The sequence below is a fragment of the Balaenoptera acutorostrata genome, chromosome 10 (genome assembly GCF_949987535.1).
Source record: "Balaenoptera acutorostrata chromosome 10, mBalAcu1.1, whole genome shotgun sequence".
NCBI classification, from domain to species: domain Eukaryota; kingdom Metazoa; phylum Chordata; class Mammalia; order Artiodactyla; family Balaenopteridae; genus Balaenoptera; species Balaenoptera acutorostrata.
Window position 1 is genome coordinate 50452170 of NC_080073.1, and position 22657 is coordinate 50474826.

General features: G+C 42.9%; 1 protein-coding gene across 22 annotated transcripts in view; it reads right to left on the reverse strand.

The window, feature by feature from the left end:
* Window positions 1–22657, reverse strand: part of ARPP21 (cAMP regulated phosphoprotein 21) — a 159778-nt gene that overhangs the window by 48923 nt on the left and 88198 nt on the right. For 9 of the 22 annotated variants that reach the window (XM_028168844.2, XM_007191496.3, XM_007191495.3 and 6 more), the window contains 6 exons: window positions 19906–20139; window positions 12628–12809; window positions 11451–11555; window positions 10260–10520; window positions 10076–10186; window positions 7006–7132 (listed from right to left, as the gene is read on the reverse strand). In XM_028168844.2, the coding sequence (XP_028024645.2) occupies window positions 7006–7132; window positions 10076–10186; window positions 10260–10520; window positions 11451–11555; window positions 12628–12809; window positions 19906–20139 (1020 nt within the window). The remainder of the gene's footprint in view (window positions 1–7005; window positions 7133–10075; window positions 10187–10259; window positions 10521–11450; window positions 11556–12627; window positions 12810–19905; window positions 20140–22657) is intronic. The other 13 variants (XM_057555209.1, XM_057555208.1, XM_057555207.1 and 10 more) reach the window with 4 other exon arrangements.

A 22657-nucleotide genomic window follows, 5' to 3' on the forward strand; every position in this document is an offset into this window, starting at 1 on the left:
CATGCGGGCTACAGTAGTTGTGGCACGCAGGCTCAGTAGTTGTGGCTCGAGGCTCTAGAGCGCAGTCTCAGTAGTTGTGGCGCACGGGCTTAGTTGCTCTGCGGCATGTGGGATCTTCCCAGACCAGGGCTCGAGCCTGCGTCCCCTGCATTGGTAGGTGGATTCTTAACCACTGCACCATCAGGGAAGCCCCTCATTACCTTAAACGTATAGAAATTCCCAAATTGCTAAGCATATGAAAATCCAAACATACTATATTCCTGAATGTGGTTCTGTGACAGAGTCCTTGGGTGTTTGAACTTTGAAAAAAATGTGTATATTCGTTTGTTAACATGGATTGGTTGGTTAGGCTGTCTTTTACTTGATTTCATAACATTTAATTAATTTGCTCTTTTTGATATTTAAATTCGAGGGCTGACAGGTTTTCATTTAACGTTTTAAACTTTCCCACATTCTCCGTTCTCTCACTCACAAGCACACGCTCCCTGTACACGTGAACATAAAATAGGCACACATATCATTCATTCTTTCAGCACCTATGAGTACCTGCTATGTAGTAGAATCATGCTCTATTTATTTTCTATCTCAAGATTTGCATTTGTAAGCTTTAACCTGTTTATTCTAAATACTCACTAGCTATAATTCATAAGATCATATATGCTGACCATGAAGGATTAGATTTATGCCTGAGATATAAATAATGTTGAATCAAAGAGTGAATCTCGGTAGGCCCTTTCTCTTGTCAGTAGCTGGTCTACAAGATAGCCGTGGTTAAAAATGTACCATCTACTACATTGCTCTCAAGATAGTACAGCAGTAATATCAGCATCACCTGGGAGTGTGCTTGAAATGCAGAATCTCAGGAGTCACCCAGAACTACTGCACCAAAATACACACATGAACAGGATCCCAGGTGCTACGTGTACACCTGAAAGTTTGAGGCACACTGGCTACAGTCACCCTCCCCCAAATATCCACAACAGATGAGGGGGCAGACATTGCATTTACAAAATCTAGTTAAGGAATCTTCAGAGACCTAGAGCTGATTTGTGGGTGGAAGAAGCTACAGGGAGTTGAACTGCTCTACCTAAAGAGTAGAAGATATTTTGGATTTTTGTTCTGGAGAAGAACAGAAAAATCTAATGGCCTATTATATCATTTGTATTTCTGACAGGCTGACCCCCTTGAACTCTACCTTCTTCACTGAAGAACTTTCTACATATAAATGGTTTTCTTCCTAGATAGAATAGAGGTTTGGATCAATGAAATCTATATCCCCAAGGTCAGAGTGTCCCCAACAGATTCCTGGATTCTACTGTTATCCTGTCATCAGTTAGCAAAATAAAACAAACAGGATCTCTACTCCCTCACCTGGTTTCCTCTTCCCTCACCATTCTTCTTGTATGCCTTTTATTTACATATATTTTAAATAAATTGCAACCTTCTTTATCTGCATCCATCATTCTTCACTCTGATTATATGGACACTAGGAGGCCTGCTGCAAGGTTTATTTCCAGCTTCTCTATTAGGGCAGGGAGAGATGATGCCCTAAGAGGTGGGGAAGCTCCAGTTTTTCTCCTATGAATGGGGAGGGGTGACACCACTTCTCCGAGTTATCTGGATGTTATTTTTACTCCTGTTCATGTGCCCTCCTTACCACCTGCACGTGCTAGTTGGTTCTCAGTTCATATAGTCAAGGGCAAAATCTCACAAGTCAGACTCAGTCAGCCTGAATAACCCTGCTGAGTGTCTGAGAACTGCATCTGTTACTAAATCTGTAAAGACTGAAGTAGCAGAAGCCCCCTTTCTGGCTCTGACAAGAAAGACTCCACATCGGGTAGGAGGCTGACCTTCCTCACTTTCCTCATGTAGCAAAACTGAGTGTTTACCTTCCATTTCTATTTCCACTATTTAAATATCATGATGGCTGACGAGCAGAGCGTAAGAGAAAGTCCAAGTGAGGTTTATCTTAAATACAAGTGAAAAGAGTGAGTAAAGTTCAGAAACTTCTGAAGACCTCCACCACTGCCTCCTGCAAGAGATTCCAACTCTACCATCACCAGGCAGGTTGGCGCCTCATGGACCCAATCCAGAGAACTGAGCAGAGCAGAAGTAAATAGGTGTGCAGAACCCCACAAAAGCTGCATGGAGTTTTGCAATACGATGCATTTTTAAGATTTCCTTTTCATGGCTTCCTTTTAAACTATGATTTGAAAAGTAAAACACTGTCATGGAAAACGCTCTATGAAATTGGTTTTTACCAAAAATGAATCATTCGGCAGACGGTTGGGAGTGGGGTAAGGCGGGAGAGGAATGGGATTTTAGGAAAGCAGAGGTGAGAGGCATCCCCACAGTTTTCAGAATCCACATCAAATGATCTACTGCAGTTATAATCTAATCTAAGGCTCACGCAAGTTTCATTTTTTTCCCCCTTCCTGCTCTGCTCTGAAGCCATCCATGTTCTCTTCCTGTTGTTCTATTTTCATTATATTCAAGGATACAGAAACATCTGCTCTATTAGGAAAGCAGAACTGTTGGACTGTCTGTTGTAAACAGTCACCGACATGATTTTTCTACCCAAACCTAAAGTAGTATTACTGCCATTAAGCAACAGGGCTGAAAGCCTGGCATGTGAGAGACGTGGACAGCAGCTTATAGGAAGACCTTACCCAAACTTCACTGGTCAGAGGGCTTCTACCTTCCAGACTGCTTCTATGGAATGTTTCTAGTTTCTTTTAGGGAATGAAGCATTTCTTGTTTATTTGGGAAAGGAACCAACATGCTCCAAATAGCTACAGTCTCCCCTTCATCTTTGGACTTCAGGGATATGGGGGCAACCTTTGTCTTGAGATTCATTTCAGGACTTTAGGAAGTCTTATAGTTTGAGTCCTGAATATCCACCTCTCAGCAACTGCCAGACGAGTAAACAGGAAATCAGCAAAATTACAGATGATCTTAACAGCAAAATAAACTAACAGGATTTGATTGACATGTATAGAACATTCCACCTAACAAGAGCGGAATACCCATTTTTTTCAAGTGCTCAAAGGAACATTCACCAAGATAGACCATATCCTGGGCCATAAAACCAACTGCAACAATTTTATAAGAACTGAAATCATACAGAGTATGTTTTCTGACAATAATGGAATCAGCCTAGAATCAATAACAGAAATACAACAGGAAAATCTCCAAACACTTGCACATTAAACAACATACCTCTAAAAAATCCACAGGTCAAAGAGAAAAATCTCAAATAAAAGAAAAAAATATATACAAATGAATCAAAATATGGCATATAAAAATATGTGGGACACAGCTAAATCAGGGCTGAGAAGGAAACTTAAAGCACTAAATTCTTACATTAGAAAAGAGAAAAGGTCTTAAATCAATAATCTAACTTCCTATCTCAAAAAACTACAAAAAGTAGAGCAAAATAAAACTAAAATGAGCAGAAGGGAGAAAATAATAAAGAGGAGAAATCAGTAAAATTGAAACAATAAAACAATAGAGAAAATCAGCGAAACAAAGAGGTAGTTCTTTGAAAAGATCAATAAAAATGGATAAATCTAGCAAGATTTATGAAAATAAAAGAAAATTTAAAATTACCAATATCAAGATAGAACAGGATATCACAACATATCCTGTAGCTATAAAAAGGATAATAGAGGAATACTACTGACAACTTTATACTCATAAACTCAACAACTTAGAAGAAGTGGGCCAATTCCTCAATGACCACAAACTACCAAAACTCAGCAAAGATGAAATGGATAATCTGAATCGTCTTATAACCATAATGAATTCATATTTAAAAAGCTGCACACATTATCTTCAAATAAAAAGTAAAAAAAAAAAAAAAAAAAATTTCTGCTTCTGCAAATCCCCAGGCCCAGAAAGTTTCACTGGAGAATTCTACCAAACATTTAAAGAAGATTTAGCACAAATTTTACACAATTTCACCCAAAAAATAAAAGAGGAGGAAACACTTCCTAATTGATTTTATGAAACCAGTATTATTCTAATACCAAAATTAGGATTTATTCATTCCCAAATGCCCATTTAGGAAAGTATATGGGACTTTACAAGTTCATTTTTGTTGTTTTTAGGACATGTCCAAGATCTTGGAGAACGAAGAATGAAGCTATATACATATATATGTAGAGAGAGAGAGAAAGAGAGAGAGAGAGAGAGAGAGCACACTTTTAAGTCAAACTGAAAAGGGAATTTGGAGTTGGAGACATGATGTAAAAGGAACGTTATTTTTTTCCTTCCCAATGTGTGATTTGTGCACAAATGTCTCAGCTGCGCTCTGCCGTTTGTTACTGACCAGCTCTGCAAAATAACATGGAAGCCCATGTGAGTCGGGAGACAAAAGTCCAGGCTCTCAATGTATTCTATTAAGCCACCCTGTGTACTTGAATAATTAATTAAATGTTATCTACCTCTGTAACATGCTGGTTTAGTTACAGCATGTTAAGTTCTATAGGATCATCCATGCCAGGAAATAAAGGCAAAACTAGTAAGTATGTTTACGTCATTATGGTAAATTGGTTAACACACAGGCTTAAGAGGCTCTTTCCTCTATGAGACAGTCCACGGACATGGAGTTGTTCCCCCAAATAACTCCTCTATGTATGTCCCTTTGGGAAGTTGCTGATGGTGTCACTAAGCTCAGCGAAAAGCTTCCCAGCTGTAGGACCCAGAGCCCCCTTCCACCGTCACAGAGCCATCGCCAAGCTGTGTTCCTTGGATTTTATTGGCAGAGGTGATTCTCAGTGACATCTGGGGACACGAGCTGCCTTCCCAAACACTCAGTAAATTCAGCAGAGGTGGAAACCACAGGGGGATTTTAGGCCTGATGTCAGCTGTGGTGGCCACCACACTAGGAGCACAAGGGTCTACATGTGTATACTGATGTCATCACTCTCAGGGAAGATACTGTGCATGTATCACTTTGCATTTCTCAGCTCCCCACCCTCACAGGCACATTAGCCGCCACTCACTTCCTTGACACCTGAAGCACCGGCTGCTATTTTGAGCAAGATACTGACTTAGAACGCTTTCTTCTAATTACGTGTCATTAACTTGCCTTGGGGTGGCAGTTCCCGGGTGATGTGGGGCATGGGACAAGTCAAAGCCACTGGGTTGTCACAAAAGCCACTAGTTAGGTCTCCCCAAGATGGGGAGGGTGGTTTCTGCATCCCCAAATTCCCCTACAGTGTTTTAAAAAGAGTAAGAAAAGGTCACGTGGATTCTCCCTTGGGTTGACATGCATCAGTGAAGGTAGCGGGGAAGAGTCAGTGGGGAGCCCGAGGCTTGTTCTAAATCTTATTCTGTTGCCCAGTTAACATATTCATCCAACTTTCTCAGCACCTCACACAGACCCAGAGTTCACAGGATAGTGGGATCCCGCACGTCTGGACCTGCATTCCTGTATGTGAACTATACCCTAACACAAGCCTGAAATATCCTTCAGAAAACTCTCAAACAGTGGCACTAAACTAAATTTAAACAAAAATCATTATAATTAGATGTTGGCATCTTTCTTCTTCTAAAGGCAGTGGCAACCAAAAGGAAAACTTTGCTATAGCCTCTGGACCAATAGCTAGAAGATTATAAATTAACTCTTTGATAACATGAGCAGGAAAAAGAAAAAAAAGACGGTTCAAGAACGCAAACAACACGTTACTAGAGTCTGTATCTAAATTGATAGCACAGTTACCACCAGAATGATAGAGATAATACCATTTTCCAACAGTCAGAGAAAATATGGCCAAATGCTTGTCTTAAAGTAACGAATAATTAGAAATCCTTTAGTGCTCTCATTACTGTAAAAGTGTAAAGCCAATTCAGAGGTCAAAATATATTCTTCCCCATACTGATATAGTGCTGAAAATAAGACATAGTCTGGTTGGCTGCTATATGTGTCTCCTTCTTCTCCCACAGACTTTAAGCCATGAAATGAACTAAAGAATACACAGCTACCCCCAACACGGAGGAATTAAATGACCCCTCCAAGGTGACAAAATGCCAGCAGCGTCAGCATGAGTATTCTAGTGGGGATTGGTATTCATCCTTGGCAAGGATGGTGCTTTTTGTCATAGCGTATAAAAACTGTCCATTTCCTGTAGATCTCACACAGGCATATCATACACATTACAGATGCACATACATACATCCAGTGCAGAAATCGGGTGGCAGATGGGAGTGTGGGCTCTAACATGCTGCCCTACTCACGGAAGGCAGGGTGCCCCAGCCAGGCGGTCTTCAGCAGGACCATCAGCGGTTTTCTCTGCCGTGTGGGCAGCGGAAAGGACACAAATGTCTCCCTAGCACAGGTCACTGAGGCCTGCCGGCTTCCTGCTGCCGTCGGGGTCGCGGCATCCCATCAGGAGTGTGACACAGTAGGGAAAGAGACCGGTTCACTGTGAGACCTGCTACTCACTCTCGGACAGTGCCTCGGCCCCCCTTCCCACTGCACAGCGGCTGCCGCAGGAGGCGTGTGGCCCTCCAGACCATAAGCCAGGGTCTGAGTTCCTTCGGGACACAGGCTGCAGTGTCAGTGGCCTTCTTCTCAAAACGCTGCTTTCTAGGATGCTACAGAAACAACCTAATTTGGTGCCCTAGCCTTAGGAGCAGGGGAAAAGTCTCTTTAGGTTGAAAAGGGGGAAAGAAGTATGAACCAGGAAGATAGGGATGTAGCTGGCTCTCTGCTTTCAGAGAAACTAAGAGGATCCTCAAGTCATTTACGGAGACCGCGTTTCGCATGCATGCTAGGGATGCTGGAGAAGCTAGGGATGCTGGCGGGACATGAGCTTCTCCTCCTTGGACCTGTCACTTCTCCACACGGAGTTAATCAAATGCTCCTTTATCTTCTCTGGGGAAGGGAAATGAGCTGATTTAAATTGTCAGGCTTGGATACTCATCCAAAGAGGACAGCTGAGAGATTTATGTGCAAAATAACTGGGTTGGAGGAGAAAATGGGAAACGGATTCCAAGTACCTGCTTGCTGTGCTGTCTGTGGCATCTGCTGGCCCCTCGGAGCACTGAACTGAACAGAGGCCATGGGCCGGTACTGCTGCGTGGTTGAGGTAGGGTACTGACCAGATGGATAATAATATACAGGCATCTGTGGAAGAAAGGGAACAATGGCAGGAAATGAGAGCTGTAAATGGAGTAACATTTTGAAACGTAAACTATTGTCATCTTATGACATAATGTGAGTACAGTAGATTGCAAAGACGGCCACCATGCCTACGTGTGTGTTTGTGCATTACTCCTCCCATGAAAAGGTGAAATCTACTCCCGAAGCCATGAATCTGAGCTGGCTCTGTCTTGCTTTGACCAATGCCATGAGACAGAAATGATGACTTCTGAGACTTGGAAGCCTGATCCTTAAGAAGACTTGCAGCTTCCACTCTTTCAGGAGAGAACCCAGCCACCAGGAGAAGTCCAGGCTACCCAGCTGGAGAAAGAGGCCATGTGGAGAACAGAGGCAGCCCAGCCAAGACCCCAACACTGCAGCATGTAAGTCAGGCCACCTGGGATCTTTTGGGCCCAGTCAAGCCACATGTGGTGCAGAGGCGAGCCATCGCTGCCAAGTCCTGCTCAAATTGCCGACCTGGCTGTGAGCAATACAATGGTGACTGTCTTAAAGTGCTGAATTTTGTGCTTTTTAAATGAAACAAGAGTGAATGAAACAGTCACCTACAACAACAACACATTTTTACGGTAGTTTTAAATATGATCATTAACCTGAACTGTTTTGCTAATGGAAACACAGGTAGGTCATGAAATCTGCTGATCTCCAGCCTAAAAGAATCAGAGGATGAAATTATGAAATATGGGGAGGCCCAGCAAAGCACTTTTCAGAGTGACTGGCACATAGCTGGTATCCCAAAAAATGGATGTTCAGTTTTAAAAGGGACATGTGTTAAAAATATTGTTCATGTCACCTTCGTCACTTTCTAATCACTAAGAATGACTGAAAATACTCTAATTACTTCCAATAAGATTCGAATCAAATGTCTCCTGACCTGGAAAGACTTCCTTGCCTGCCTCGGGTCATTTATATTAAGGCTGTTTTCTTATTTTTTAGAAATTTATTTATTTATTTATTTTTGGCTGCGATAGGTCTTCGTTGCTGCACGTGGGCTTTCTCTAGTTGCAGCGAGCAGGGGCTACTCTTCCTTGTGGTGCGTGGGCTTCTCATTGCGGTGGCTTCTCTTGTTGAGCATGGGCTCTGGGCGCGCGGGCTTCAGTAGTCGTGGCTCACAGGCTCTAGAGCGCAGGCTCAGTAGTTGCGGTGCCCAGGCTTATTTGCTCCGCGGCATGTGGGATCTTCTCGGACCAGGGCTCGAACCCGTGTCCCCTGCATTGGCAGGTGGATTCTTAACCACTGCACCACTAGGGAAGCCCTGTTTTCTTATTAATCGATTACTTTTTTATTTACAGGCCTCTGCCTTTTCCTCTATCAGCTTCTTTAAAGTGTAAGCAGAGGCGTGCCAGTACACAGCCTGCAAGGATTATCTGCTTAGAATAACATTAGGAGCCACCTGTTTGAGAACTGTGAATTTTATGGCTGTTTTATTTTCCCTCTTTGCCTTGTCCATGCATTTGTGCTTCACCCTTCCAGTGGGCGTTCAGAAAGCATTCACCCAAATCAGACAAAACTGACCTTTAAGGTTATTAAGTAGGTCATTTTCTGCATAAACATAATGTTATTTCCATATATGCCCATGGACTGTATCTCAAGTGTTGTTTTCAACACTATACATAATTGAGTAACTGAGTTTTAAAATGTTTACTAAATTGACAATCACTGTGGGTTATATCCTATATCTTTATCTGTGGCTCTTTTACAAAGAAGTTCACAGATGTCCAGACTGTTCATGAGCATCTGTTTTCCTTTTTTTTTTCTTCCCTCCCTCTTTCTATTTTTAAATCTGTTGGAGAGGGAATGAAAGCATCTCTGTTGCAGACACACCAAAGCTCTGAGTTGTCTTTGCTCTTGTAGTGCACTAATTATTGAAATTCCTTCAATCAAGGAAGGGCATTTTTTTAAAAAAGTCTTCAATTAAATGTTCTGGCAACTCTTCCCTTTGACATCAGAAAAGGGTGACACTTAGATGCTATTTAGGCTAAAAGAGTTAAACTATTTTTCCCTGATAATTAAATATTTAATTTATTAGTAAAATAATTAGTATATCAATGAGGTCCTTTCTCCTGTAACTTAAAATTATTTTTAACATCTCCTTAAACCCTACCAGCAACGCTACTACATTACAGAGAAGGCAACTAAAGATGGACTATTAATTATCACTCAAAATAAAATGAACAACTGGGTGAAAATCATTTCATGGTGGAGGATTTTGCATGGCTGGAAAAGAAAATAATTTACTTAAGATGTTAAGGCAGTGCCACACCACAAATGATACGAAGGTGACACTGTACTTTAAGCAGCTCATCCAATGCAATATTTCATAATTAGGATGGAATTTGCTTGGGATATGCATGCCTTGAAAATGGACCAGAAAACGCTTCTGTGCATTTTACATCTTGACAGTAATCACTTGCAATATTCTGCAAGGGATACCCAGGAGAGCCCCAGAGATGTTTGGTGGTGAGGAGTAACACATCATCAGTCTTTGAGAAGACAGTAAAAATCAGTGATCTGTGGTGTCTTACATGCTCAAGTCAATTAAATATGATTAATGGCTACCTGTGAGCGTGTGCAGGAGCCCCGCTCCCCAGGGGAGTGGAGAGGACAGTGGATGGGGCTTAGCTTCCTCCTTTCTGTTCAGAGAGGAGCCCCAGAAAAGCTCCAGAAAATGCTTATGAATGGATAAGAAAGGAAACAACACGTTTCCAGAGCAGCAGCAAGAGAGATGAAAGTCCCCCAGGAGCTGGCCTTCCTCTTCCTTCCCCGAGGCTTTCCCTCCCTGGGCAATCACCCCAGCGAGCTGACATCCTGCTGGAGGGCAATGCTCTCCCATGGCCTCTGCACCAGCAGCCTGGAAAATGGGCCACTTCCCCTGGTACCAGGGACATGGGTCTGCGTCATTAAACTCACTTTCTGAGCCCCCAGGACTTCACACAACTGATGAATGCAACAGGCTGGGTCCTGTAGGCTGGGAATATCAGTATGGACCAGAAGAGCGAGATGAGTTGAGCCGGTGATGTGCTACATGGAAACAGAGGTCAAGATGCACCAGCAACCAGCGCTGGGTCACAGGTGTGAGAAAAAGCACACTTACCTGTGTGGGTGGAGGCTGCTGCACAAATCCCTGGGGCGAGGGAGGGGGCTGGAGGACTTGCTGGGAGAGGGGAGGGCCAGAGCCCGAGAAGCCCCCCGTTGGGAGCTGCTGGCCTGTGGAGGCGATGACGTAGCTTGGCTGCTGGGTGGGCTGCGGCAGGAGGGACGGTGTGTAGACAGGGCCGGCTTGGGGCTCGGGAGTCTCCCCCGAGGACTGCCGGCTCAGGTTCATCTGGCCAAACTGCGTGGTCACATCCTCTCTCTGCAAGCCATGGAGAGAAACCAGGGCGTCAGCAAGAGTGGCTGAGGAATGGGAGTGGCAGACACAGGACACAGGCTTGTCCTTTTGGGAGACGGAGGGAGAACAATTTGGAAAAAATAAACGAAAGGAATTCTCTGTCCAGAACACCAAGAGAACATAACAAGAGAAGACAGATTTTAATCATCTTGAGGATTAGAGATGGCAAACAGTTTGACCCGTATCTCCCTCTTTCAGTGGAAACAAATTATTATTTTTTTCACTGAGGGCTTGGGATCCTCAGGATGGCACTGAGACAAGAAGGATTTGGGGCTCTGTCCTGGAGGGTCATCTGGTCTACCAGCAGTAACCACAGGCTCTGCCTTCTGGAGGACGCAGAAGGACTCGTGTTGCCCATGGCTGCCACAAAAATCGAGCCAGAACTGGTGTCATCAGTGGGGTTTCATTTGCATGTTAAGGAGTATTTAGTCACTGGCCTGGCCTGATGTTCAGGGACAATGCTCACTCTTGTTGCCCAAAAGGACCTAGAGGAGGAGAAATGAGAGGCCATTGGAGGATTGGGATTCTAGGGGAACACCTGTATCAGGAGCACAGGGTGATGTTGGTTACCATCTGGATATTGACTTTTAAGATACTTCCCAACCCTCACACCAAGTTCATGTGTCTCTCTGTTCCTGACATGTAACTCTGAGGACATTCAATTCCCGCTTAGCTCACAAACTCTTAAAGGGGTACCACTGCAGCGGCACTAAACATGGGACAGATGACAGAAAGGAAAGCATTATTTTGGAGAATGAGACATTCACACACCACCTCCCCCCTTACAGTCAGCCCAGGGCACCCACCCAGCGTCAGCCTGCCCTGCACAAGAAAGTAGTAAAACCAGTGAATGTGCTCTCCCAGGTGAAAAGTCATCCCCACATGATACAGTACCATGGGGAACTGCGGCGTCGGAGACACGGGCAGGAGATGCTGGGAAGGAAAAGACACAGCTGGGTATTGCACTGACTGGGAGGAAGCCTGCAGCCCCTGGACAGACTGGAGGAAAGAAAAAGCTGGTCAGGTAACAGGGAAATACTGGGGGCTGAAATCCCACCGGAAGGCGATCGCATCTGACGCACGCCACCGTCCCCCTCATAGGTCCTCCTGGTTCAGTGCACTCCAGAGAGGGGCACCAGCCACCAACAGGAAGCCAAAGCAGGCAGACCAGCGCCAGCCAGCCTTGAGGGAGGCTTGCCGCCCAGATATGAAGTCCTGTGTGTGTGAAACTTTTGAAAATTGTAAAGCACTATAGAATTTAAAGAATGTTTCATTCAATTAAAAAAAAAGAAGTTATTGTGATACTTTTCATGTTGTTGGTGGTGGTCAAATCCCTGGGTCTAAAAATGTAGTCCAAGTACTAAAAAGTAAGAAAAAACAACAAAAAAATGAGGTTCAGGGGACTTCCCTGGCCGTCCAGTGGTTAAGACTCTGCGCTTCCACTGAAGGCCCAGGAGCCAAGATCCCTGCATGCCGCCCACTGTGGCGAAAAAAAAAAAAAAAAAAAAAGAGGTTCACCCTGGCAACCTGCCTGGAACACTTCACGTTTCTGAACATTTCCATGTGTTGCCCTAGAAAAGGAGGACAGCCCTGTGTCTCTCCAAGGGACAAATGAGCAGCCAGGCCACCTTGGCATGAGCTGGCTTCTGTTCTTCCCATTTAATACTGACTCTTTGCAGACAGGGGCACTGATCTGCATTAGGAATGGGTGAGCAAGGTGACACAACGGCCTGGATGGGCTTGAGTTCAGTCCCCAAGACAGTACAGACTCCTTGACACATAAAAGCATCTAGATCTAAGACAAGACTTGTCATTCATTTTCCCAAGTACCATGCCTCACCATGTGAGTCACTGGACGGGGCCCTCATCTCTACCTAAGCTTAAGGATCCAGCTGAAGTCCTGTCAACCTGCAACCAAGGGCTCTAGGCTGCCAGGTTTTATTATGGAGTTGAGTGGATGGGGCTGGCACCCATGGAAAATATCGCCTCTTCCTGATGCACCGCATGGCTGAGGCTGGTGCAGTCTGCATCTCCGAGCACTTCCCCTCCCTGCCTTCCCACCAGCTCTTACCTGAGTGACCAGTGGGCCTGCCATTTGCGTCTGGGGTGGCTGGGCCTGCTGCTGGGGCCGCGGGGAGGGCTGCTGCTGGGGCGGCTGCTGGGGCTGCCCCACCACCGCGCTTCGCAGGGGCTGCTGGCTGGTCGGGGGGTTGTATATGGCGGGGGTTCCATCGGGATTCACGAAGGGCTGGCCTGCAGTGGAATCACACCTTGGTCAAGGTAAACTTCTCAAGCTCTCCTTTGGCACAAAGAACCACTCCGACAGACACTCAAAAATGGAACCTAAAGCAAAGGGGCAGGGGACGTCCAGGACACTGGAGCCTTTGCCAGTGTGAAGACTTGACTGTTTATGACCCATCAGGCTGAGCGAGGTAACAGCGTAAGCCCACAGCAATTTTAAGAAGCTGCAAATGAATCCATCACCTTCAAGGCAATTTGCCAAAGCTAAGTGCATCTGTACAGTGGCACCCAGTGCAGAAGGCCTGTGGAGAAGCAATCTTCACCAAGTCCTGTGTCTTGCTGCCCTGCACCTCACAGCTACCAGCGAGACAACTTACACTGGGATATAAGGGCTGCTTTCCGTTTATACGGCTCTGGCGACATTCAGTTACTCATTATTTACCAATATATTTGTTTTGCTTCCACTGGGCTGGTCACCAACTCAGAATCATTACCAGTTCCACAAATATATATACAATCAGGATATACCACATGCATTCACTCGCTTCTCTAAATAGACACAAGCAGGAGTACACAGGGGAGGGGATAGAGATTCTGAAGGTGATGCATAATAAACCCATCACAGAATCATCTTGTCATGGGAGAGCAAATATACATTATTTTGCCTTTTGAAATAATGGCTTGGTTCACTGTTATCGTTCCTACTATTTGAGGAGTATTTTATGGTTTACAAAACAGTATCATTGGAACCTCACTGGGCCTCTTGAGGAAGGTAGGTATCATCTCCCTATGTTTCAGAAGAGGAAATGAAGGCCCACCAGGAAAATTACAGGAATAAGGAGCTGAAAGGAAGTGATTAAAGGGCAGCAAATGAAAGAGAGAGAAAGGAGGTAAGGGAGAGAAGAAATGGATTTCCAACATGGAAGGCGCAGTGACAGGCACCTTACATCCATGGTCTTCTCTTCCAAGAGCCCCACAGGTGTGCAATCTCATTCCACTTTAGAGACAAGACAATCAAAGTTTGGAGGGCCCAAGCAATTTATTCAGAAATACACAAAGCAGTAAGTGAGACATCCAGGAAATGGCCCTGGTCCATTCACCTCCCATCATACTACGCAACTTAAGTGAATTATCCAAGTTTGCTTAATGAGTACATGGTACAACGAGGTACCATGAAAAAAATCCAATTGTAACTGAAAATTATTCATCAACACATGAGAAGTTAGGAGAGGTGGGGGCCATGTTTCAAGGTGGAATCACCCCCAGGATTGGTAGATAAAGAAGAATCAGAATATGGGGGAAAAGATGGGCAAAGTGCTTACAGCGGAAGAGCAGTGGACTTGATTTCAGCTCAGTTAGGAGCTGACATGAAAGCTTTAGCATTCCCCAAATTTTCAGTACCCTCCCAAATATTTATATACATATGTATGTGTGTATGTATGCAACAAGTAACCTTACATGCTGCATATTCATGAACATACCTGCCAGAACCACAGGAGTTCTAACAACAGTTTCATAACCAATCACAACATGATGTGATGGAAAAGCATATGTGCCAGAATTTTAGTCAGAGAACAATGACTAAATTTAGAGGGTTTTTTTTTTTTAAATGTTCTTCATAAGCACTTGTCTTCCTATCACTGTTACTTAATTTTAGCTATATTTTATTGTTTTAAATTATTGTTCTTTTTTCGAAAATAACTCTTCTGAATTTAAAATCTGCAACCCATTTTTTTTTTCCCTGCAAAACCCAGCAATTTGGAAAAGGATGAAAAAACAGGTCAATTTACAAAAATCTATTAGCCCATTTGGGGTTCTAATCCTTACTTGTCTCCTCCTTTTTTGTATCTTAATAGGGAAGAGGAAAATTTTAGGTACCTAACATTTAAAAAAAATTATCACAGCAACTTCATACAAAATCATTTCAAAGTCAACCTCACTCTAAGCTCAAACACACACACACACACACACACACACACACACACACACACGGATGGAAAACTAAAAAGAAAAGGCTCTTTACTATGTCCGTGACTTTTGATTTACCCCAGTGAGAATTAAGGAAGTCTAAAAAACTGACCATATTTAGGGTGAAAATATAACAGCAAAATATTCAGATGCCATTTTCGATAAATTTTAGACCCTCTGTTTAAAATATTATTATTGTGCTGTGGACCAGAAGAAAGAAATATTTCTAAATAACCGCATGTGAAAAGTACTAAGAATTCACTTGGGTAGAGAGAGATGGCAGGTTCTTTTAGAAAGAGAAGGTAGTATAAAAGGTTGATTCTTATGCTCACCAAGGAATGGTGGAGAGAACTGAGGAAAATGAAAGAAGTCAGATGGATGCCAGGGAAGAGACCAAAAACAGTTTTCTAAGAGGGCCGGGATGACTGACTTTTGGTTTTCAAGTCAGGCTATGGTGGCTTCTCAGTATTCTACCTTGTTTACCAATCCAGATGCAATTATGACTGAATCCAGGCAATTAGTATGAATGACAGTGGCTGAAAATCAAAAGAGAAAGACTCACTGGCTCTAGGACTATTCCGCTTAGCAGAGGTTTTCATGTCAGAAGTGCAGAAGCGTGTCCAGCAGGCCCTGGAATGGGTGTTAGCAGGTAAAGAGAGTGTAGTGACAGAGGTAAGCCAGTGTGGCGAGCTGAGCCAGGGCAGAGAAAAGGATTGAATGCAGAGCGTCCATCGCTCTCAAATACATAACTTTAGGTGAAAAACGTCTCCACTATTCACATCAATGTGTGTAATGTGCAGCAGACATTATGTTACTAATATATAATGATTGAGCCCCTGCATGGGGACTAAAGCTCTGTTATCCATTCCAGGGATGCAAAACAAAAACGAGAAACTAAGTAGGACTCCTCCTCACAAAGAGCTTATCAATGTGCTGGTAATAAGGAAATGAATCCAAGGGCAGTTCATGCTAGAAGCAAAGTAATCATATGCTCTTGGTTTCCAATACCAAAGCACTGCTACCATGTACCCGGCAGAAGGGTATTATTTAAAAAGAAAGGGAGGGGATGATGGGAAAAATATTTTCCTTTCCTAGTCCTTAGAAGGTAAGCAATCAAATGATTAGGGAGCTGATGATTACGGATAAGCAAAGACTGATTCAGGTCTTGCAAAGATACATTTCTAGACAGCACACAAAAACTTCATGGTGCATTTAATCGAAAGGTGGAAGCAGTTTGGATAAATCGATTCTAGAAGTCCTGTGAAAAACAAAAACAGCATAGTGTTATGGAAGCCCATCAGGAGCATTTGAAAGAGACCAGCCCTCAAAGGCGGCTCAAAGTCAAGTCCCTGCAGATGGCGTGTTCTTCCATCTCATGCTCCTGGACTCCTGCCAGATGAAAGCAAAGCAAAATGGCAAAACAACACACACGGCACTAACGAGGACTTGAGGGATGCCAACACCTGTTGACATCTCTGGATAGCACTGAGTTGAAAGAAAATAGCCAAAGATGAGCTTTCAGCTAGAAATTTCCAAAAGGAGGCTGAGTCCAAGATGGCTGGAGGAAGGTCATTCTCAAGAGTCAAACCCAGGCTTGCCTAGCAAGGATGAAGATGTGGTCCAGGGATAACTTTGAGAAAGAGCCTCTGACTCCCTCATCCAGACGCCTGCAAAGCAGAGAAACAACAGCCAACGCAGGTCCAGAGTTAGAAATGGACCAAATGGGAGCTGAGTCTAAAGCCACATGAAATAAAAAGTCCTGGTTGTATCTGGGGAAACACAAGAATGTATGTGGGTGGGTTGGTTTCAGTTGCCAAATATTCAGTTCCTAGTAAGAGCCCGGTCAATTGTGCTGACAAAGGAAGTTTCATTTTTGTTTCATTTAATAGACAAATGACTGGCAGGCACCTTAGTATTTCAAATCATTACTTGTCTTATTACTGCTTAAGACAGATATTTTATCAATCATCGTTTTACACATGAGGGACATTCTCAAATATATGACATTGGATGAAAAACTGCTCTATTATCCACATTAGCATATATGATGAATAGTAGATATTGTTTCAAAAATATGTAATTCTTGAGGACCTTTGTTATCCACTCTAGGGAGGCCAAAAATATAACCAAGTATGGTTCCTCCCCACAAGCTCATGAATGTGCTGGTAACAGGGAAATGGATCCAAGGGCAATTCACATAAGAAGCAAAGTAGTCATATGCTCTGGGTTGCTTATACCAAAGTGTTCCTACCACATATTTGGCAGAGGGTATTTAGGAAAAGGTAAGAGGTGTGGATTCTAGGGGGACACAGCAATGCCAGAGAAAGATGAGTTCCAGCCCAAAGGAGGCAAATTTCCAGTTTCAATAGTAGAGTCAAATAAGTGATCAGATAGCCTGATAGACAGACATGCACACGACTCACCACAGATACACATATACACAAATATATATGATACGTGATAGATGTATACGTACATTCATATGTGCTGGCATATATATGTGTGTGTGTGTGTGTGTGTGTGTGTGTGTGTGTGTGTGTGTGTGTGTGTTTTGGTCATGCCACATGACTTGCAGGATCTTAGATCCCTGACAAGGGATTGAACCTGGAGCCACGGCAGTGAAAGCCCTAAGTCCTAACCACTGGACCACCAGGGAACTCCTGTTCATATTTTTTTTTAATTAATTAATTAATTAATTTTTGGCTGCATTGGGTCTTTGTTGCTGCCTGCGGGCTTTCTCTAGTTGCGGCGAGCGGGGGCTACTCTTTGTTGCAGTGAGCGGGCTTCTTATTGTGGTGGCTTCTCCTATTGCGGTGCACAGGCTCTATGTGCGCGGGTTTCTGTAGTTGTGGCCCACGGGCTTAGTTGCTCCTCGGCATGTGGGATCTTCCTGGACCAGGGTCGAACCCGTGTCCCCTGCATTGGCAGGCGGATTCTTAACCCCTGCGTCAGCAGGGAAGTCCCCCTGTGCATATTTTTAATTGACAAAAATAAACACATTCTGGGAAAAAAGAAACATCACAATTCACCTTACATCCCACCACTCAGTCACAGCATAGAATAGTACATCTTCCTCCTGGTCGAGGGATAGTTTCATGTCTAGCATTTGTCAGATCAGAGATGTGTGTAGGGAAACTCTGTTGTTCAACAGTGTTATCAGATCCTTTTCTTTAGTTAGGATCCTTTTGCAAAGGATACATTTTAATAACAGCTCCAAATTACTCATTCCAATTTGTAATTGGGACTTGGCACCAAGAGCGCATTCTTTCCTTTTCTATAAACAAGGTTATAGATGATAATATACACATACACACGCACATCCACGCTATCATTACAAATCATATTCCTGCGCTGTACCCTAAAAAATACTCTTTTGAGCTTTCCCGAAATACTCTGCAATTTTGGTTAAAACATACCACTCAAAACTATGCCTAGTGGCTACTCTTGTCTACAAACCTTCCATCTCAATTAAAAGTGAAAGAATCAAAGCTGACAGAGTCAGATCATACTTTGATCTGTGCCCAGAGTAATGAATATGATCCTGGTTTTCTTTTCATTTCCTTTATAGTGCTTACACTGATCCAGATATCTAATATTCTCCTTAGAAGTATCTAATCTGAAAGCTTTCAAATGGTTTTCAATAAAATGATTATGCCTCCTTTTCCCTCAAGCTTATGGCATTTTCAAAATGTCTCAATCAAACACCATTCCTTAAGAATGTGCCATATGTTTTCATGAACATGTGGCAATTATTCAAGTAACTATTTTACTGTCATGCTCATGCTTCTCTGAATTTCCTAATTATTAGTAGCACTAGACATGTGAGACGATTGAGCCAGATCACTTTTATGAGATTCTCATCCAGCGTTGCATTTTTAAGTAATCTAAACCAAACCTCAGATATATTTTGAGAAAATTCATTTTTTTTTTCAATCTCTTTCAAAGGTTTCTAGAGAAGTGACTTGTCGAATCAAGCCTTCTAACCCAGGGTTTACCAGCCCTGGCACGACTAACATATTGGGCTGGATAATCTTCCTGTGTCAGGGGCTGTTCTGTGCATTGTAAGATGTTTAGTAGCATCTCTGGTCTCTACCTTCTTAGATGCCAGTAGCAGCCCCTCCTCCCTAGGTCATGATAATCAAAATATCTGCAGATATTGCCAAATGGCCTTGGAGGTGTGGAAAAATTGCCCCTGGTTGAGAAGTTTCCCCCACGAAGCAGGTGTTCATCAGTCTATTTGCCCAATGCTCTGGGTCCTCTGAAATTAGTGTGGAAGTTAACTGACCACAAGAGAAATTAAAAAAGTAAAAAATGTAAGATGTACAAACTGTTAGGTATAAGACAAACCACAAGGATATACTGTACAACACGGGGAATATAGCCAGTATTTTACAATAACTATAAATGGAGCATAACCTTTAAAAATTGTGAATCACCATATTGTACACCTGTAACTTATATAATATTGTAAAACTCTACCTCAATTTAAAAAAAGTAAAAAAAATGGCCATTCATCATGAAAGAAACAATAGTCATGAAGTTACCGATTTTCCAAACCCCACCAAAACCAGTCTAATCCTAAAATCCCTAAAATACATAAGAACTTGCCCTCTGTATTCTCTTGCCACTGCTGTTCCTTATTTCCCAGTGGGAGTTGCATGGAGTTCTAAGGTGGGAAGTCAATTTCTGTAGTGAGGAATCTGCTATGTGCTCTGATCGAGATCTCAAGCTCCTGAAATATCTTGGATGCAAAAATACTTTTGACACAACAACAAGCTAACCATGGATTTAGTCTGAGAAACATCAATTTCCAATTAGCACATCCCAATTCATCACTCCATGGTTTCTGATCTTAGCTGCTGGGAATACGTGAGAGACACCGTGCTCAAGGAAGAGAGGACAGAGAGGAAAGTGGATATTTCTGGGAAGTATCTGTATTTCGATTTACATACCAATATTGATAGCGATACAGAGATATAGATTCCAGCTCCCTATAGATCTGCTCTTCCTAAATCAAGACCCTATACAACAGTCCACGCACCAGGAATTTTCAGAACACTTGCTACCAAATTTATAAGCTCAAACACAAGAATAAATCTCTGATATCATGTCTCAGCCAAAGCAGAGGTAATGAACGAACCTGTATGTGGATTAAGAAGGATGCTTCCGGGCGGGATGCCTGTGGCAGCTTCGAGTGGAAGGAGGATGTAGCTGGTGCTGCTGTGAGCGACCTGGCCTCCCATCCCATTCTCTGGGTAGGTCACACAGCCGGGAGAAGTGGCTGCCACGCCCGAGACCAGCGGTGTGCTCTGGAGAGGTGGGTGGGTGCGCGACAGCGATCCTGAGGAGCCTGCACTGCTGGAGGACTCGGAACCTACCAGAGAGACACAAATCAGCAAAGCATCCCACATGGAGGAGAGGAGAGAAACCACTTAGTGTAATGAATCCATCACTAAAGAATGTGAGGTGAGCGCTGCAGGATGAGATTAACTAATGCCCCTCCCACATTTTATTGAAATATTTGCTGCATATTTTTCAGATGTGTCAGATTCCTAGGAAAAGAGAGATTAAGAATGAGCTCTCTCTTTCCGGCTTCTCACATGCCACCAGGGTGATGAATTGGTAAATGGTACCATAAAGCTGGGAACTCAGGGCCGGAAAACTCCCATCTCCCTGAGAAACTAATGATGTGGAAATGTCTCACTGAGCTGGAGTTACGACAGTAAGATGACTGGGATGGAGGTTAAAGAGGCTGCAGTTTAAGGAGTCGTCTGTGGTCACGCAGATGGTTCTAAAGTACTGGTTCTCCAACATCCATAAAGCTGCATTTTGAAGGGTCATGGTCAGAAACGATCTTTTCCCTCAAATGTGAGTAGAAGAACTTGCTCATTCCTATTAGAAATGCTTAAGAGCTGCACCGTACCTCCCATACTCACAGAAGTCTTGTTCATATGACCAAGAGGTGAATCAAGGAGGGCTTGGCCATCATGATATTGACTGAGCGTCCTTCAGATGACACAGAAGAGTAGAATCATGGGGAGATTTGTGGACCGTAGATTTCTCAAATATGTAAGTAACTGGGTCAGTGTGCAGAAGCTCCCAAGATGGAATCCAGCCCTAATCATCTCCCTTTTCCTCCAATGTGGACAAGAAAAGCTATAGCCCACGTCCATTAGGCACCAGCCACTCTTCACTGCAACCAGAGCCAAGCAGCTCCAGCACCCTTGACTGTGGCTGCTTTGGGCTCTGAATATTAATCAGAGCCTCAGAGAGAAAATGCACTGAGCAAAATTTCTGTATCTGTGAATTCAAACTAACAGATGGATTGAGTGACATCATAGGTTGCAAGAATGGAGTATAAGAAACTTTAAAAACTATTAGCCCACATTATTGATTTATGTCATTAAAAATGCATTATTCTGTGTCATTAAAGGTTAACACATATAAGGAACAATTAAGATTGTTTAGAAGATTCTAAAATGTGCCCTTAAACTGAAGACCTTTTTATTTTTTTTTCCTGAACACAGATTCTTTTATTAAACCATTTTTTTCAAAGTGATGTTTAGTATAATGCCTTATAAATTATCTTTCTGTAAAACATAAAGAGGAAAAATATTCTGTACAGCGGATACTGGGAAGAATATAAGTAACAAAATAACATGTGATGAAGTTTATCTTTGAAATGATATGGCTTTTAGTTCTACTATCTGTTTTTGTTATGTTCCTTCTAAAATTCTCAGCATTTTTAATAATAAAAAGTGTGGCTAACATGTGAATTTCAACTCTACAGCCCTAACTTATTCCAGTACTAATAAGTGGTTAAAGGAATAGTAAGTGACTTGTCATCTTTAATGAGAATATGGAGTTCTAAATCATGGTAAACTGAAGACCTTTTTATTTTATTTTTATTTAAAAATTTTTTATTTTATATTGGAGTATAGTTGATTAACAACGTTGTGTTAGTTTCAGGTGTACAGCAAGTGATTCAGTTATACATATACATGTATCTACTCTTCTTCAAGTTCTTAAATACATGAGAGGAATACAACATGTGATTGCAGAGAAGAGGGGCCAATGGAGAGTGCGGTAATTTTTGAGAAGAAGGAGAGTGATATTTACGGGCATTTAGTATGTGTGGGCACCTGATAAACACGGTAATTATAAGGACTATACTGCCTAGATAGATAGGGAAATGGAAGCACAGAAAAGGCAGCTAACTCAAGCCAACTCATACAGGTAGACAATGACAGAGCTGGGATGTGATCCAGGCAGACTGATCTAGATTTAACCATGACCCAACACTGACTGCCACCAGTGTTCTCAGGTGGGAATCTTCTCTGCTTTTTCCATGACTTTATTATTCAGAATGATAAAGTTTCAGATTAATTCAGGATGCTCCATCTAACTAATGCTGATGGGGTTCTGAATAATGTATGGGCAGAAAAATGAAGGATTTAAAAGGAAATGTGGAAATACTAAGAGTAGTTTTGAGACCACATGGCTGACACGTCTGATCCTGTAGTCACTGCCCCAGTGCAAACTGTAGCGTGCGTTTGTGGACTTGTGCCCATGATTTGATGCTACAGTCCAAGTCTGACACTTAGCAGCGTCAACAACAACAGCAAGAACAGTAATAATACAATAACACTTCCTGACCCCAGACGATGAAGCTCATACACAACTGACTCAGCCCACATCCAGGCTGAGGGGTTAGACAGTAAGAAAAAGTCGGGGCTAACAAGGGATCTAGCACCATCCTGGGCGTGTGTGCTGGTGGTGGAGATCGATACACGGGGACTAATGTGCCTCAACAAAATCCAAAAGATGACTTCATTTTGGCTTTTGGAAGATGGCCATTCATCACTGATTGACAGTATTTCCTTCTACTGGCT